Raw genomic sequence first — 18,417 nt, forward strand, 5'->3', positions numbered from 1 at the left:
AGTATATAAATACTAATCAAAAGAAAGCTTAAATGGCTATTTTCGTATCAAAGTATTCTGCTATGGATAAAGCTACATCATCAGTGTGTGCTGTTAGCACAAGCATCAATACATCAGCACAGAACAAACTGTCTAGAAATAGATTCACATGTGACATGTATACTGTGAGCTGACATTTCAGAAAGGTAGCTAGACATTTCCATGGAGGAAGGGATAGTCTTTTCAATGGTTCATGGTGAAATTTTTTCAGAAACAGATATGTGGGGAAATAAACCTTAATTTTTATATTCTAAGTCATGCATCAAAAAATTATTCAAGCTGGGTGGCAGTGGCTCACGCCTTTAATCCCAGCACTTTGGAGGCAGAGCCAGGTGATCTCTTTGAGTTCGAGGCCAGCCTGATATACACAGTGAGATCCAGGACAGGCTCCAAAGCTACAGAGAAACCCTGTCTCGAAAAACAAAAATTCAAAATAGATCACAACCATAAAAAGGGAGCAAGTTGTTACAGGGATGAATTACTTGGCATCTAAGAGCATCAAGTAGCACGGTGAATTTGAAGAACACAGTTCTGAGCCAGAGAAGCCACACACAAAGGCATGCTTGCTATATGAGTTTATCTCCAGGAAGCTTAGGATCATTGACAGAAATCAGAACAACACTTGCTCAGGGGAACATCTGGGAATTCACCAGCAGGTAGACAAATAGGAACTTTCATATTTTCACCAAATATGGCATATTTCACTTTCATATGACACTTTCTTACTCATTCAGACTTAGAAGACAGGCCATTGTTCTACTGATAGCCTCCCATTGCTCCCGTGACTGTCTCCCTCAGCCTTATCTACTCTGTTGTAAATTCAATAAGTTTCATTAAGCTCTCTTAAGTTACTTTATGTAAACTTTGACAGGATCCTTACTAACCTACACCACTTAATCATAGTTTAGTGATCTCATTTCAGTTGTATGGAAGATCTAAGGTTAGTCAAGTAAATATATGAAAAAAGTTTAAAAGTTGAGAGGTACTTATCACTTAGTGTTTGTATATGTGTGAATATGTGATTTCTAGGATTGTCACTGTATAGAAACAGTCATGGTGAATTTTTCTTTGGCATTTTTGCCTATCCCCTGGGAACTATTTTAATATATAGAAACAATAAGACATCAAACTCTGATGATGAAATTTTATAAAAGTCCCATAATTCCTGATATTAGTGCTTCAGGGACAGATTAGGACACTGGCTCAGACTTCTGTTGGGTTATCAGCGTGCACTATTATAAAGGCAGATAAGACTTTTGTATTTGTAGAGCTCTCAAAATGCCAATGCTAATTTTGTATGTTAAGAACACATTCCTGGACTATAATCTTGAATCTTATTTGCAATGTGGACTATTTTCTTTTCTTTCAAAGATAGTACCATAAAAAAAAATCACAAAACAGGGATGAAATTAACAGCGAATCATTTGAATGATTCTACAAAGGTAAACTGCACATAGAGAGGGAATAATGATTTTGCAGATACCATCACTAGATTTATATTTGAAAACAAAACATAATTCATTCTATATGGAACTCTCCATTTAATGGACAGCATATTTTAAATGTGTCTTCAAAATAATAATCAGCATTAAACATTTGCATTAATATGTAGCCATACATTTTAAAGACATCAGGGACTTCCTAGTGCTTTGAAGTTCCCTCTACAGATAAAGTCTAAGACACCAAACCAGGCACCAAAGTGTATTTTACAGCAATGTGTTAGAGTGTATGCTCACCATCTTCAGCTAGATAAACCACAGTATCTTCCTTGGAGTTTGGGTAAACAGGTTCTACTTCCAGGCCTGTCGGGACATATACTGGCTCAGGAAAAAAAGGAGTCCACTCTAGAAAAAAGAAGGGGCATCATTTGCATATGACTTCAACATAAATTTTAATATATGCTTTCAAATTACTAATTGATATATACCTAGCTTAAAAGTCAATGTTTCATGTAGGGCTAGAGTTCTACAAAGGATTCATCACAAGAAATAACATTGTCACACTGTAACAAAACTCAGGATCGGATGTGTACCTTCTAAATTACTGTGCAGTTCAGCAGCAGTGATTTTGTACTCCTAAGTGCTACAGTCCCGTTTCTACATCTCTCGAGTCCTCCCCGCCATTTTACCCCACCTCTAAGTGTCTTGCTCATTCTTCCTATTTTCTGCTCCCTCTGTCTTCAGCTGTTTGGTGGTCATCCCTTAAACTTCTAAACACATTTGTTTCTTCTCTCTCCGGGAAGGGTGAATATTCTTAGACTTCCACAAAAATTCCAATTGCAACTTTTTTGGGGGATTACACCGAATCTATGGATTAGTTTGGGGATAACCGATGTCTTTAAAAGAATGAGATTCCAAAATAGTACTAAATCCTTTCCAAATACTTGTGTATTCTAACAAAGAAGAGATCTTCCTATACGACCATTAATACACCCATCAAGACCATAATTTTGGTTTGTTACTATTGTCTAATCCTAAAATCCCAATAAAGACTTTACCAGTTGTACCAGTAGTAAAAGGAACCACTTTAAAATTGCACATTACACTTAGGTTATGACATTTCTGAAAAGTACGGTCACACTTCCAATTTCAGCTAAGAGACATATAGAAGAAAAACAGGACATTGTCCTCACAATAAAAAAATCAAACTGGATGAATTCAAATTATTTTATTGAATCTACTGACGTTGCAGGCTACCTAGGTACTTCAAAATCTGGGAACAGGCAGCTGGGCATCTAAAAGTCAAAAGTAGACCCCGAGCACCTGTCTGTCTAAGATGTTGTCAACTCCACTGATTGTTAAAAGAGCACAACCACAGACTAACATAAATCCTGAGTGTGTAAAGTCCCTTCTCAGGGAGGAGGATATAGGACACAGAGGGTTAGCACCTGCTTCTGGACTTTGCCTTCATTAACTTCTAACAAAACTCCATTAAGAGCCATTTATTTTTTCCCTATAGAACAAGATACATAATCTAGAACACCCAGTACATCTGGAGAAAGGGAACAGCAGAATGCACAAACTTTGAGTAGAGGGCAACCATGTAAGCTATTTATTATTTTTGTTACATTGTTTTATTTATTTTGTGTGTATGTGGGCACACACATCCTACAGGGTACATGAGATCAGAGGACAGTTTGTAGGAGTCAGTTCTCACCTTCCACAATATGGGTTCTGGGGATTGAACTCATGTTATTGGGTATGGCAGCAAGTGCCTTTATACAGAGCCATCGTGACTGCTCTATCTGTGTTATTTTGTCTTTATGTATCTTCAAATTCTCATTTCACATAAATGCAATCACACAATATTTATCCTCTTCTTTTTCTGCCTTCTCAGAAATGTTTGTAAGGTTCATCCATCTTGTGCATGTTTTTAATACTTCATTCCTTTTTATGGTTAGTTGATATTTCATTATATAGCTACATCACATTTATCCATTTATCTCTTGATACACATGTGGATTGTGTTCATATTTTGGATATCATGAATAACACTGCTACTGACATTTGTGCGTTTTTGTTTGTACACATTTTCTTTTCTTCTGGGTGTACCTAAGTGTGAAAATGCTGAGTCAAATCTCTTTGACTTTCATGCCAAAATGTTTGCAAAGTGAATGCACAGCTTTACATTCTCTCCAGCTTATCAGGCTTCTGTTTCTCTACATCCTCATCAACATTTACTGTGATCTGACCTTTTGGTCTTAGCCATCCTAGTTCCTGTAAAGTGGTATCCCAGTGTAATATCAATTGCTTGATAGCTAAGATGTCAAATATCTTTTCGAGTGTTTATTGGCAGTCTGTTAAACTTCTATGAAGAAATGTCTTACTGGATTCTCTGCATTGATTTTTTGTTTGTTTTTTCAAGACAGGGTTTCTCTGTGTAGCTTTGCGCCTTTTCCTGGAACTCACTTGGTAACCCAGGCTGGCCTCGAACTCACAGAGATCTGCCTGTCTCTGCCTCCCGAGTGCTGGGATTAAAGACATGCGTCACCACCGCCCGGCCTCTGCATGGATTTTTAAAGAGAGGCACTGATGACAGCAGTATGTCCTTAGGAGTCATTTATTATAGGAACATTTATATGTTTCTATAGCAGAACTAAAATATATTAGGTTTTCCCCTAAGACCATGACCTATCTAGTATCAGGTTCTTGGCCACTTTAGCAGTTTCAGGTATAGGTTCCATTTCATGGAGTGGGCCTTAAATCCAATAAAAATTGGTTGGTCATTCCCACAAACATTTGTGTCATGATTGCACCAGTATTGTTGCTACATGACTGTACATGTGCTATTCAGTAGCCAAGCAGGGGGCTTTACATCCTACGAAATCCATGCACTTCGTGATCATGTAATTTGTGCGCAGCATGATCATGCAATCTATGTGCACGCATGGTGTAGCTCTGTAAGCCCACATGCACATGTGTAGGGGAATCCATAAAAAAATGGGTCACAGACTCCTCCCCTCTTCTGCTGCGGGTCGCAGGAATATATCATAAGAACTCAGCTGGTTATGGCAATGTCACTACCTGGAGGGATCAGGGAATTCCTCCAGAGGAAGCCAAATCCCAAGGAGTTTTTGGTGTTACTTGGCTTGTTATATATCAGCTGTATTCTGTTATGAAAATCATGTGTGCCTTCATAGTTTTCCCAATTGATTTTTCCCTAAGAAGGGCTAACAATGTGGACTGATCACTCTCTAGACATACACATTCCAGGCATTTGGAGAACAGCCTCAGGAAAGGCTTTCTCTGTAATCAGATATCTCCCCTAGCCACTTTCAAGGACTAAAGGAGATATTACCCAGGTGGTCACCCAATTTCCGAGGATTAACAGTGATAACAACCCACAGGCGAGTCTCCTGACTTAAGGTAAATTCCACAAGGGGACACCGCCTAGGTCAGGTAGACATTAAGTAATAGCTTTACACAATTTAGCTCAGACCCCTCCTTTCTTACAGCCTTACTAACTTTATAGACCTCTAACTACTTACCTAACCACTTCTAGGAATATTTAGATAAACTTCTGTGCTAACAGCTATGCCGGCCAGAACTCCCAGTTCAAGCCTCCCTGTAATTATCATTATTGGTAGCATCCGGCCAGGTCCATCACCGGATGGAGGAAAGTACCTTATCAGAGATACCTCTGTACTCTCTAAGAACAGACTTAAGCATCCAGGCTACCTGTTTGAGAAGGCCTGGCGGATGTGCCAATTAAGCTTAACTTCCTCCTTTCCCAAATCTTACCTCCAGTTCCAGATCTCCCTTTAGCTATCACTAGAGGCATCTACCTGTACACAGGTTGCCTAGAGACTGAGCACACTTTCCCCCACCCTGCAGAAAAACGGCAGACAACTTGGACAGATAGGAGCCACAGGAAAAAAGAAAACAGTTTTATTTTCTCCCATTGACCTAGCAACTTATAGATTTTTAACATCTTTTACCAAACACACTTAAGATTATAGTTGTGCACATAAGATCCCTCTTCTTAGATATTACCCGTATTTAGCCTTTAGTTAATTCATTAGTCACTTCCCCTTTGGGTCGCAAATGGTAATTAACAACTAGTGCCCTTCTTTGTAATTCTTATCAACCCTCCATTTGATCCTGATAGCGGACAATCACTGCCTGAGGAAGTTCAGGCTGAGTGTCCTGGGTGGAGGGGAGGATTGTGATTTTGGGGAGATATATAACTGTAAAGCAAGGGACGAGAAGGAGGATTAAAGCAAATGGACCAAAGAACTCTGCATGTGTAGACTGATTTGCCGACCTTAAAGAATAGATTCTCAGCTGGTTGATAGATTCTTCCGCGGACCCTGGAAAGGAGACTATTAGGGGCTGGACCCCAATAGTCCCCGATACTCTTCTTCTCCTTCTTCCTCTCTCTCCATGCACAACCTCCCATAGGCCTAAAGCACATTCCCCTCTGTTCCTTCTCCTAATAAACTCTTATAGTGGGTTTCATTGTAGCTTGTGGCTTTCCTCACACAGTAAACAGTGCCACTTAATGAATAACAAGTATAGCTTGTAGGCAGGTTTCTATTGTAGGTTGCAGGGTTTGTAGCTGGGTGATATTGATAATAATTACATTCCTCCTCGAGAAGCATGAAGAGTACCTTCCAGTACTAGGAATTCTAGTGATAAAACTTCCAATTAGGGACCAACTCAACTTCTCCATGTTCGATGACGTAAGTATTTTTGTCTCAGCAACAGGGCCTTACCATCAGGTTGTGGAGAGCAACCAATAGCCTTGGCAGTAGCCTGTGATGTCTGGGGAGTGCTATGGGACCCCTGTGGTCAACAACTCAACAGGATGTAACCCATTTCTGGCATTGAAAGTTTTACTTGGTGGCTTAAGGTCTAGTTGGGACATTGCCTCCCTATTATTTGGTGACTCAATTCATATTCCTTTCATATACATATATTAAAAAAATTCTGAAGGTAGCCCAGGCCTAAAAAAACAATTATTATATATTTCCTCTTATATGTGGATGCTAACTTTTAAGCATTTGATATGCGTGTCACAATCTAAATAAAACAGAGGTTAGGTAGCTAGTAAGGGACTGAGGAGAGGAGAGGATTTCCCAAGGTAAGAAAATAAAATATAATGTTTGGAGGAATAAAGGGGAATCATTCAGAAAGCATTTTTACTACCTTAATAGTTTCCTTGAAAGTATAATGCTCTCAACTTGAATGAAATGTAATTTATTGTTTTTTTGTCATTATTCTTATTTTGTAGTCATATCTCAAATCCATTTCAAACCCAAACTTCTGGAGTTTTTCCTTTATGTTTCCTTATACAGCTTTATAATTGGCTTTTATAGTATATTTAGATTTGGATACTTTTTTTGTATTTGGTGTTAGGTGGTAAGGATCAAATTTTATTCTTCTGCATGTGTTGTTTATCCAGCTGTCTCAGTACGATTGTTGAAAAGATTAATCTCTTACTGAATAGTTTTGTGACCACCAACATGTGGGTTTAGTCTGCACTTTTTTTTTCTTTTTTGAGGACAAGGTTTCTCTGTGTAGCTCTGGCTGTCCTAGAATTAGCTCTGTAGACCAGACTGGCCTGGAACTCAGGGATTTGTCTGTCTCTGCCTCCTGAGTGCTGGGATTGAAGGCATGTGCCACCACACATGTTCAGCAATTCTGTACTTTTAATTTTATCCACTTGTCTGTTATATATTCTCATGGAAAAATAGTTCCAAACTGTCTAAATAACTGTCAGTTTACAGTAAAATTTGAAAGGAGATATGAGTCCTTAATTTGATTTTTTTTTTTTTTTTTTTTACTTTTTGCTACTCAGTGTTTCTTGAGTTTCCATATAAATCTTAGGGTTGATATATCAAGTTTTACAAAGCAATTAGTTGGCATTCTAATGAGAATTGAGTTTTGTTCTAGTCTACTCTCTGCTGCTGTATATATATTTCAAAGCTGCACAGTTACCTCCATAGTCTAAACCATTGAGACACTTCCAAATACTGCTGACAGTGACAGTAGATAGAGAATTAACATGGAGATTACACTTCTGTGCCACGTAAAACAAGAATCAATGCACCAAATTAAACCAACATCTGACTCATCATAGGAAAAAGCCTTTCACTATGAAAGCTTATTTGTAAAATTAGAACAGGCAATGGATTCATGGATATGTAAACATCAACACAGAAAAGAAGCAGAACACATAAAAATTGCCTGGAAACAAACTATAGTAAAGGACATCTAAAAATGCCTTAAAGCGCCTGGCGGTGGTGGCGCACGCCTTTAATCCCAGCACTCGGGAGGCAGAGCCAGGTGGATCTCTGTGAGTTTGAGGCCAGCCTGGACTACCAAGTGAGTTCCAGGAAAGGCGCAAAGCTACACAGAGAAACCCTGTCTCGAAAAAACCAAAAACCAAAAACCAAAAAAAAAAAAAAAAAAAGCCTTAAAGCAGTGGTTCTCAACCTTCCTAATGCTATGACCCTTTCATACAGTTCCTCATATTGTGGTGACCCTCAACCATAAAATTATTTTATTGCAGCCAGGAGGTGGTGGCACACGCCTTTAATCCTAGCACTTGGGAGGCAGAGCCTGGTGGATCTCTGTGAGTTTGAGGCCAGCCTGGTCTACAGAATGAGATTCAGGAAAGGCACCAAAACTACACAGAGAAACCCTGTCTCGAAAAACAAAACAAACAAACAAACAAAACCCCAAAAACAAAAAAAGAAAAAGGAAAAAAAATATTTTATTGCTACTTCATAACTGTAATTTTGCTACTGTTATGAATTGTAATTTGAATATCTGATATGCAACCTCTGTGAAAGGGTCATTTGTCCCTTTCACAAAGGGACAAAGGAGACAGGACCCATATGTTGAGAGGAATTAAAATAATGATCCTGTGGGATGGCCAAACACCCTAACAGTTGTGCCATAAACCCCATCCAAGGACTGAGGAATCTGGATGCAGACATCCACGGCTAGGCCCCTGGTAGAGCGCTGGGAATCTAGTTAGTGAGAAAGAGGAGGGTTTATATGAGCGAGAATTGTTGAAACCAAGGTTGGATATAGCACAGGGACAAATAACCAAATGAATGGAAACACATGAACTATGAACCAAAGACTGAGGGGCCCCCAACTGGATCAGGCCCTCTGAATAGGTGAGACAGTCGATTGGCTTGATCTGTTTGAGAGGCATCTAGGCAGTCGTACCAGGTCCTGGGCTCGTTGCATGAGTTAGCTGTTTGAAACCTGGGACTTATGCAGGGACGCTTGGCTCAATCTGGGAGGAGGGGACTGGACCTGCCTGGACTGAGTCTAGGACCTGCCTGGACTGAGTCTATCAGGTCGATCCCAGTCCTCAGGGGAGACCTTGATCTGGAGGAGGTGGGAATGGGGGTGGGCTGGGGGGAAGGGGAGGGGGGCAGGAAGGGAGAGAACAAGGGAATCTGTGGCTATTATGTAGAACTGAATAGTATGGTAAAATAAATAAAATAAAATAAAAAAAAATAATGATCCTGAGGAAATTCAATAAGATGTGAGAAAATAGACGATTCAGGAAAATGAAGGAAATAATTCATGATCTCACCAAAAAACTCAACACAATTAAGATATTAAAAAGAACCAAACAAATATTGAAGCTAAATGACTCAAATGAAATAAATTTGACAGCCTCAACAACAAACGAGGTTAAGATGAATTTAATTTTAATTGATTTCTAGAAATAGTAAAAAGCAGAGATTCTGTTTTATTATTTCCCATGCCTGTATCTATCTACATTTGTACCTGCACCTCTATCTCTATCTACACCTCCATCATCTCTATAGCTCTATCGGTATTTCCAGTTTCCCAAGCACCTGTTTTTTGTTTTGTTTTGTTTTAATGAAGATCATTTTTTCCGTGGGTGTGTTCTTGGTACCTTTGTAAAAAAAACTCAGTTAGCTGTGAGTAGACGGATTTCTGGGTCAGCTCTGATTCTGACCGTGCCACCCATTTGTTCTGTAGTGCTCAAACTCAGGGCCTTGCACGGGTAAGCCAGCTACTTCCCCAGGTCTACCATGTTGTTTTGCTTACTGCAACTTCGTAGTTTATTTTGAAATCAAGTTTTGTGATGTTTTAAGCTCTGTTCTAAACTCATTAATAAGGTACCAATTAAATTATGGTTCATTTATTTAATGAAATCTAACATAACAATCATAAAATATTGGTCTATATGAGCTAATATAGAAAGACTTTCACAATAGACAATTGTGTATACAACCGGGTTGAGGAAAAGCCCCCCTTTTTTTGTTTTGTTTATCTACATGGCACACTGGATGTCTAGCTTTGACTCCTGGCTAAGAAAAGGACAGTAACATTAGTAGATGAACTTTTTAAGGTTTAGGCTGCTCTGGTAACCCCCAAAAGTTTATAAACTGATGGCTTTCATTTGGCAGTACATTTAAACACACTGTTTTAACCACATGATAGAGAGGCACAAAACTTAGTTTTGATTTGCCTACAAATGGCACCCACCATTGGGCAATGTAGATTCACATAAAACGTGAGAAAGCTTTAAAAGGTTCTAAACACACAAAAACAGCCAAACGTGGCTTCCTAGTCTCATGTCTCTCATATCAGCCACAGTACAGAGATGCATCTCCTGGCAGCTGCCTCTGGGAGGAGTCAGCTGCCAGCTACCAGGCACTAAGCTAAGCTGCACGAATGGCTGCTAACATAGCAGTTAGGATTCACCTGAGGCAATCAAAGAACAATTCAAATGCTCAGTATAGACAGATCAAGATGGGAAAAAAATCTCTAACTGGGTTACAATGTGTTTAAAATATACATAAGCCTGGGAGAGAGAAGAGAAAAGTATATACAGTCACAGATTAAAAAATAGTTTTAAAATAATAAAGTTCTTAAAAAGGATTGAAGTAAAATAAAAATAAAAAATATATAATAAGCCACATAAACATGGGAAATAAACAGAGAATCTGGATTCTGTATATTATTGTGTTGTCTTTAGATTTTCTGATTGCTAATAAAGACACAACACAGCCGGGCGGTGGTGGCGCACGCCTTTAATCCCAGCACTCGGGAGGCAGAGGCAGGCGGATCTCTGTGAGTTCGAGGCCAGCCTGGGCTACCAAGTGAGTCCCAGGAAAGGCGCAAAGCTACATAGAGAAACCCTGTCTCGAAAAACCAAAAAAAAATAAAAATAAAAAAAATAAAGACACAACACATTGGATTATGAAAACTGATAGATTAAACAACCATATTTTAAAATGTCTTGACTTCAAAATGGAAGTCAGAAGATATGTTACTTTGGAGAAGAGGTTATGCGTTTATTTCCACAAGAAATGATAACCTGTGGATTCATTCTAGGTTGATATGGATCAGGTTTGGTCAAGGAAGACCCCCTGAAAATCCTGGCTACATAAAGAAATAAACCTAAAAGAACCACAGAACACTTAACGCATATTTTATCTACTCAAACATAAAACAAAAAATCATCTTTGACTAACTTGTGTACAATGTATAGTCTATACTTGTATTAATAAAGATACATATGTTACTTTTAAAAGTTTATGTGTTTTCAGAATAAGGGGACCAGACACCAATGAAAACAAATGGCCCAGGTGATCCAGCATCTCAAAATACCTCTGTTGCAGTCTCCTCAGAGTTCTGCATCCAGAACAGCTTCAAGGCTGCTGGCTGAGATGGTGCAGCCTCACAGACTACTGCAGCCCAGACTTAACTATTATCCTGAATTTTCTCAGGGTCCTCCAAGGATGCTAGTACCCCCAGAAAACAGGAAGTAGTTTAGAGAAAACAACAACTACATTCCCAAAAGATGGGTTATGAATGTTGTATATCATTAAAGAGGGTTGGTTACAAGTTGTTAATTTGTCACAGTCAGAAAAAAAAGCTAAACAAAAGAGTTAAATTCAAAGACCCCTTTCTAAAGGAAAAAAGGGTAGATTACTGAATCTACTTTAATCCAAAAACAACTATTAATCTCAAAATATTTTACAGCCAGATGTCCATGTCATTAAGTATCATTACACCCTTCTGGGTCTTTGATGTAATTAAAGACTAAATAGTTAAACTTATAGTTTTCCTTAGTCTTGTTAAAAGCTAAATTAGGCATAAAACTTTAGACTTACAAAGATTAAGTACAGTATTTTATCCAATTTTGCCAAATACAAATGGGATACATATTGTAACTATGATTCTTACCTGATAACTGTTTTTGTTATAGGTTTACTATATTAAGGTTAAAACCTTCCTTTTTAGACAAAAAGGGGGAAATGCTGTGAAATAATCCTTCTGTACACTGTGAAAATGTGTTGTTCTCATTGTTAATAAAAAGTTGATTGGCTGATAGCTAGGCAGGATTTTTCGGGCAGAGTGAACACTGGGAAGAAGGGCAGAGTCTGGAGTTGCAAGCCAGACACAAAACAAGCAACACTGAATTTCATAGATGAGGTAAATGAGCCTTGGGGCAGTGTATAGATTAACAGAAATGGGTTAATTTAAGTTGAAAGAGCTGGCTGGAGACAAGCTAAGCAATTGGCTGAGCATTTATAATTAATAAATTGTTGTGTGGTTATTTGAGGAGTGGCTGCTGGGACACAGAAAAATACCACCTACAGGCAGATCTTTGAGTTCTGAGTTTGAGGCCAACCTGGTCTACAGAGTGAGCTCCAGGATGGCCAGGGCTATGCAGAGAAGCCCTGTCTTGAAAAACAAAACAACAAAAAATCAACAAACAAAAAACTTCCTGAGTGGCATTTAACTTCAGTAGGCACTGTAATAATTACAGAGAGTTTTATATTTTATCCATCCACAAATATTTTATTAGAGTTCTACATGGTAATAGCATATGTGGACTCTACAATCAACAAGAGAAAAATAGCAGTGGGAAGGTGCAGAGCAATGAGGATTTTTGACTGTCTCTATTCCACTGTCTTTTACTATGGACATTAAGTCTATGAGCTCTTTCTAGGATAGTAGAAAATGAATTTGTGAATGCACACATAAAGAAAGAAACAAAAAATACACTTTAAATAAGCCTACAGCCCATCCGTGTCCACTGAAGAAAAGAAACAAGAAGTGGGAAAAAAGGCAAAGACAAAGGGGTTTAAGGAGTTAGATAATCAAAGAGGAACAGAAATGGCAACAAGAGAAAGACAAGCATCAGCAAAGATACACTGAGAAGAAAAGAGACTGAGGGCAAGGATGGAGGTACAAAAGTGAGTGAGACTACAGTTCACAAGTATTGACACTGGTAAAGGCCCAGTATGTCTGACTAGGAAGTCATATCTTTTGGAATTGTTCGGAGCTAATATAGATCTGGGACTTCTGTTTATTTGAAATAGGAACCAGTGATATACAACCTAGGGTGGCCTTGAACTTACAATCCTCTGCCTCAGCCTCCTGTGTGCTGGAATGACAGGTATGTACCACTATGCCCAGTTCTGGCATACATTTTAAATCCTTCTATTTAAGCACAGTGAAATGTGAAGAGTCTGAATTCTGTATGATATTGTGTTGTCTGAACTGCAATGTCCATAAGTATAAAATACATACAAGATTTGGATGACTCTGAGCAAAAAGATAGTGAAATATTTTTATATACTTCAATTAAATGGACTATTATTTTAAAATTAATTCCACTTTTAAAGCTGTATAGCTAGTAGGAAATTTTTATTTATACATATGGCTTATGTTATACTTCTGGAATGCAGTTGTTAGATCATTAGTCTCATCATTAACATCAAGACTAATAAAATAAATTTGCTAATGTCTGAATTCCCCAAACTTCTAGAAACATACCAATATGCTGGACTTTTTCATCAATGACCTCACAGTGGTAAGGCCACCGTGTCGGGCTCAATGGACCAGAAGAAGAGACACCATATAAATCCCTTGGTTCACGAAGGCGTGGTACCCATCTTCCTAACCGATACTCCAATAAAATCTGTGTAGTTCGAGGGAAGAATGGGTCACCAATAGCATCAGCTGAAAAAAGATTGAAACACAATCATGAGTGACTACAAGGAAATCCCTAATTCCTACGTGTTTCACATAGTTCTTTTCCTTTTAATCTACTAAATTTATACACTTATAGATATATTAACTATTTAATAATTCACAACATTCTAAATATCTAAATGAAATTTTGTGACAACTGATCTTCATAATAGCTAAAAATGTTTGTTAACATATATAGTATCATTTTATAATGATTTCTTAACAATACTTTAAAAATGTCTGTTTCTTGCAGCTTCCCTAGCAGATCATCTAAATTTGACTTTTAAATGTGTGTGTGAGAGCCTATGGAGTCCAGAGGACCTTTGTTTTGGTTTCATCCTCAAGAACACTGTCCACCTACACTGAGACAGCCAATTAGGCTGGACTGGCTTTCCAGGGAGCCTACAGATCTTTCTGTCTCATAGACCTCTCCTTTGCTGGGATTACAGGAGCAAACCACTATGCCAGGCATCATTATGGTTTGAACTCTGGTCCTCATATTTGTGAAGCAAGTACTTTACCGAATGATCTATTTCTCCAAGCCCTATATTTGACTTCTTAACCATACTAATTGTCCAGTGCGTTAAATATAGTCATTGACTATAACTTCACCACTTATTGGAACTGCATTCCTAAAGGTTGCTAGTGTTCTCTTAGTCATAAGCTTTTCACTGTGTGACCCAACCTCAGGAGTGTGGTTCATACAGTTATCATGGGCCTACCCTCTCAGCAGCCAGTGCAGTGGCCCTTTCTCTGTCACTGTGTAATTGTATGGCATCGGTTTGATGTGAAATTCTAAGTTTATTTTCCTTCTTTTATATAACTATTGAACCTGTGAACTAACCTGGACATTCCACTAGGATCCACCTAAGTTCTCTGCTCCACTTTAAACAATCAAATCAAGGTTTCATGATAAAGGAAGTTTGAAAAGACAAATAAGATGAGTTCAAACCTGCTAGTATTGTACACTGATGAATATCACCACTTACAAATTTCATGAATGTATCCACATCCTGAAACAAAAGAAGTTTAAAATTGAAGAGCCAATAATATCAGAATCCAGAGTTTTGTTTAACTTCTACTCGAGTACTTGGGATTGTCTTTAATAAATGGAAGACTCCAACAATTATTTGGGTAACTGGCCCGAAAGCAGTAGTTCCAATCCACTGGAACCTTAAAATTTGCATTTTTATTTCTCTTCTTCCACAGTGTATGGCCATGATAATGACTGCAGAGAAGGAATAAAGCTTAAAGATCCTGAAAACCCTTGGAAAAACAACTGGAGAATGAGAACACAAAAACACAGAAAGTTATGGACTTAGAGAACTATATATCATTTGAATGATTTGGGGACTTTAAATATATTATAATTTATTCTTTTAAAAGGACCTCTCTTAGAACAGGTTGTAGGACCAGACACAGGTTTACAAACACGACACCCATTCTCTTCCTCCTCTACTCTCCACATCCTTCCCCTGTTATTAGAGAGGCACATTCCCACACTGTGGAAAACACGAGAGCACCGGCAGGAAGACCACCAGTGGTCCTAGGAGGGTGCATATTATGCTGTAACATGATTAGCACATAATGGAATTAATTAGAAATGGATTGTAAAAATAAAACCCCTAATGATTACATACGTAAATTTAATAAAATCCAGAATAATCTTACCCAAGTATTTTCTCAAGAAAAATCCTTTTTTTCCTATTTTAAAAAATGTTTTTAATTGAAATAGAATTAGATCTAAAATTTTACCCCCCTTCATCCCTCCCAACCCTTCCCATTCCCCCTCCACACTTTCAAGTTGACAGCCTCTTCAAGAAAAATCAATTCTTTTTATTTCTTTCTAGCTAGGGTATATTACAAAATAAGTTTTTCAGTCAAGTTATTTTCTAACTTCCATGACAATGATTTCACCCTCCACTTTATTTTTACATCACATTATTTCTACAATGTTTTAATTGGGAATATATGATTTTATCTCAAATTATGTAAAGTAAAAGAGAAAGACATACCGATTCATCGTCATCACTGATACTTCTGTCTGAATAGTCTTCCTCCTCTGAATCTTCTGACATGTCTTGCAATGTCTGCCTTGAACTTTCTTTTCTTATGTGGGGAGGCTGACAAAGTCCTAAGGAAATTATTTGATAGCTTTTCTTTTAAGCTAAGGTGTGTATATCTTACATTAAATGAATACTCCAAAACACATACAATTGTATTTAATTAAGTGACAGATCTCTAAAAACTAAACTAATGATGATACAGGAAATTAATTACAATTTCAAAGATTTGAGGAAACTATCCACTACTACAGTGAAGACAAACCCCCAAGTGGTTATCCAATACCAAATGGTCAGTTCTATAAATATATACATACAAGCAATATTCAATAGACTTCTGCATGTTGCATTTATATATTTATTTGCACATACACGTAACAATAATAATGAAAAAGAAGCTATGAATCTGAGTGTTGGAAGAGAGTAAATGATGTAATTATATTTTAATTAAATAAAAAAAAATGAAGACACAAAGATGAGTGCACAGGGAATGGGGAGGTGAATCTGGGAGGAGATGGAGGGACTAAGTTTATATCCTGTTAATATGTTTTATGAACAAAAATAAAACTGAAAAAAGTCTGTTGAAAAAAATCATGTAAATAATTTAGTTGAAAAACTTTCACAGTGCATAGCCAAACCATTTACATTTTATATCTGTAATTAAACACTACATAGCAATAATAAATTCAGGATTATCCCCAGGCATTAAAAATTAGGCAGCAAGAAAAAGTATAATTATTCAGGCAATAAAATGTTGCAATACTTTAAAAACTTTTCTCTTCCTCCTTAACTTTCAATTGACCCAAAAGTTTCAGTGTCTACAACCTGAGTTTCTCTTTAATTTTGATCATTACTGTATAGTCAATTACATCATTAGCATTGATGTACCTGAAGGTTCTGTTGGAGATGACCACGGCTGCTTTCTAGGCAAGCCTGCTACCAAGCAACGAAATGATGAAAAATCCTGGCCAAGATTTTACACTTTGGAGGGTACCAAAGGAATTTACCAATTTAACAACTACTGGTTTATGTTACCTATAAGAACAAGAGTTTAGGAGCGTGGGCTGCACGCAACGGACAAGACTTCACAGCCCTTGATTTACAGAAGAGCGTGTTTGGGGGGCGCTGACCGCACAGAAGGCCTCGCAAGCTTCATCATAAACAACATCTGCAACCGAGACAGCTGTTCCTAGACGACATCTCAGAGTGACGCTGACGCTCTAGCCCCGGATGACAGCTCGAAATAGGGACAACCGGCCAGGCACCCGGCCGCCGCCGGCTCCTTACGTGCACGGGAGAGGCGGGCTAGCGCTGGGGGCTGGAAGCTGGCGGCCGCCGGGCCACGCCTGAGGAGGACGCGAGCGAGGAGCCGCGCGGCCGCGCCACGCCTTCTCCGAGGGCAGGAGCTCGGGGCCCGCGCCGAGCCGCCTCCGCGCTTACTTGGGCCCCGCGCCGCCCCGCGCTGAGGGGCGCATTTCCCGCGCTCCCCTGCCGCCCGCCTCGCTCCCTCGGCCTCTTCAAGCCAGCCAGGTCGTTCCACCCTTGCCGGGAGTGTACTTCAGGACGTCCCCCAGGCTCCCGGAGACCTCGGGGCCGGAGGAAACACCAAGGCAATTCAGCGGCCGCAGCCACGCCCTCCATGGAGAGCGGGCCGCTTGTTGCCGGGGCGACGGCTGTACTCTCGCGAGACTTCGGGCAGCTCCAGGGATTGACAAAACCGTGAGGCTTTTGGCGGGAGAGGGACGCTAGGGGATCTCTGGAGGTTTGGAGAGGTTTGGAGTGTTGCAGGCTGGAGAGGGGACTTAGCACTGGGGAAGGCAGGACAGCAGTTTGTCCTGAGTGACAGCAAATTTGTTTGCTGGGTCCCTGCGCAGAGAAGGCAGTAGAACATGCTGTTTAAGGTTTGTGTCTTGAGGCTCGCTTGACTTCTAACAGCCTGGGCAAGTTAATTTTCTGGACTAAACTTTCTTCATCCAGAAAAAGAATGCAGTAATTGTACTTGGAGTTAAAAGGTTGACTTCCATTCTGCATAATTGTAATCCGTCCTTAGCCTGGAAATGAGACTTAAATGCTTGATTTGGAGGAGTCATGGTTATATGAGGGCAGACTCTCAGAAAGTCTCATTAAATTAGAAATTCTTTGTTAGCCAACATTTTACACGCAAAAAAAAAAAAAACTTTTTTAAAAACCTTATTTAAGTCAATGAGCTATCCTATAACAGACTTAAGAGGGTTTTTTTTTGCATACATCTCATCCTGATTTATTAGTCATCTTTAAATTTGGTGAATAATAGAGTTGGAACAATTTTCCAAGTAGAGTTAAAAACCCATAAAGACAAAGAACGAATAGGTGTTTGATGCCCTCATGGGCCACATTATATGCTCTCAGACTTGTAATATTGTGGAAACAGGGGTAATAGGCTTGAAAAGTGAAATAAAGACAAAGCGCTTTTATTTAAGCGTGGGTTAGCATCTCGAGATTTGGTAAGTTTCTGAAAATGTGTTTGGGTCAGCAATCCAAAAGCTTGGGACTTAGTGGTTTTTTGGACATTGACCTGAGGAAATAAAGTGTACCATAGATCATGATCATTTGAAAATTAGTCTTCATAGTTAGGTGAGCTCTGTTTTATGTCATATGTACATCACTAAAGGTGACCTGCTCAGAAAATCTTTACTGTGGTTTGAGGGTAATCTCAAAGGTCCAGGTGCTGAAATTTACTCGCCATTGCAAAATTGTAAGGACAGAACTTAACCCTACTTGTGTTTATATGTGGGGCCATTCAAAGGCCATCAAGGTGGGCTCCTCATAATTAATACTTAGTGGCTTTA

The 18,417-nt window shown here is 38.9% G+C and overlaps 1 protein-coding gene across 11 annotated transcripts in view; it reads right to left on the minus strand.

Moving 5' to 3' along the window:
- The window catches only part of Agbl3 (ATP/GTP binding protein like 3), an 83,700-nt gene extending 66,753 nt beyond the window's left edge, over positions 1-16,947 (minus strand). For 9 of the 11 annotated variants that reach the window (XM_028866118.2, XM_028866115.2, XM_037203659.1 and 6 more), the window contains exons 1-4: positions 15,542-16,442; positions 14,479-14,539; positions 13,329-13,514; positions 1,776-1,883 (exon numbers count right to left, since the gene is read on the minus strand). In XM_028866118.2, the coding sequence (XP_028721951.1) occupies positions 1,776-1,883; positions 13,329-13,514; positions 14,479-14,539; positions 15,542-15,604 (418 nt within the window). In that variant the 5' untranslated portion in view covers positions 15,605-16,442. Of the gene's footprint in view, positions 1-1,775; positions 1,884-13,328; positions 13,515-14,478; positions 14,540-15,541; positions 16,443-16,477 lie in introns of those variants that run through there. The other 2 variants (XM_037203658.1, XM_037203657.1) reach the window with 2 other exon arrangements.
- Positions 16,948-18,417: the final 1,470 nt, after the last annotated feature.

The sequence above is a fragment of the Peromyscus leucopus genome, chromosome 3, assembly GCF_004664715.2.
Source record: "Peromyscus leucopus breed LL Stock chromosome 3, UCI_PerLeu_2.1, whole genome shotgun sequence".
Taxonomy (NCBI): Eukaryota; Metazoa; Chordata; class Mammalia; order Rodentia; family Cricetidae; genus Peromyscus; species Peromyscus leucopus.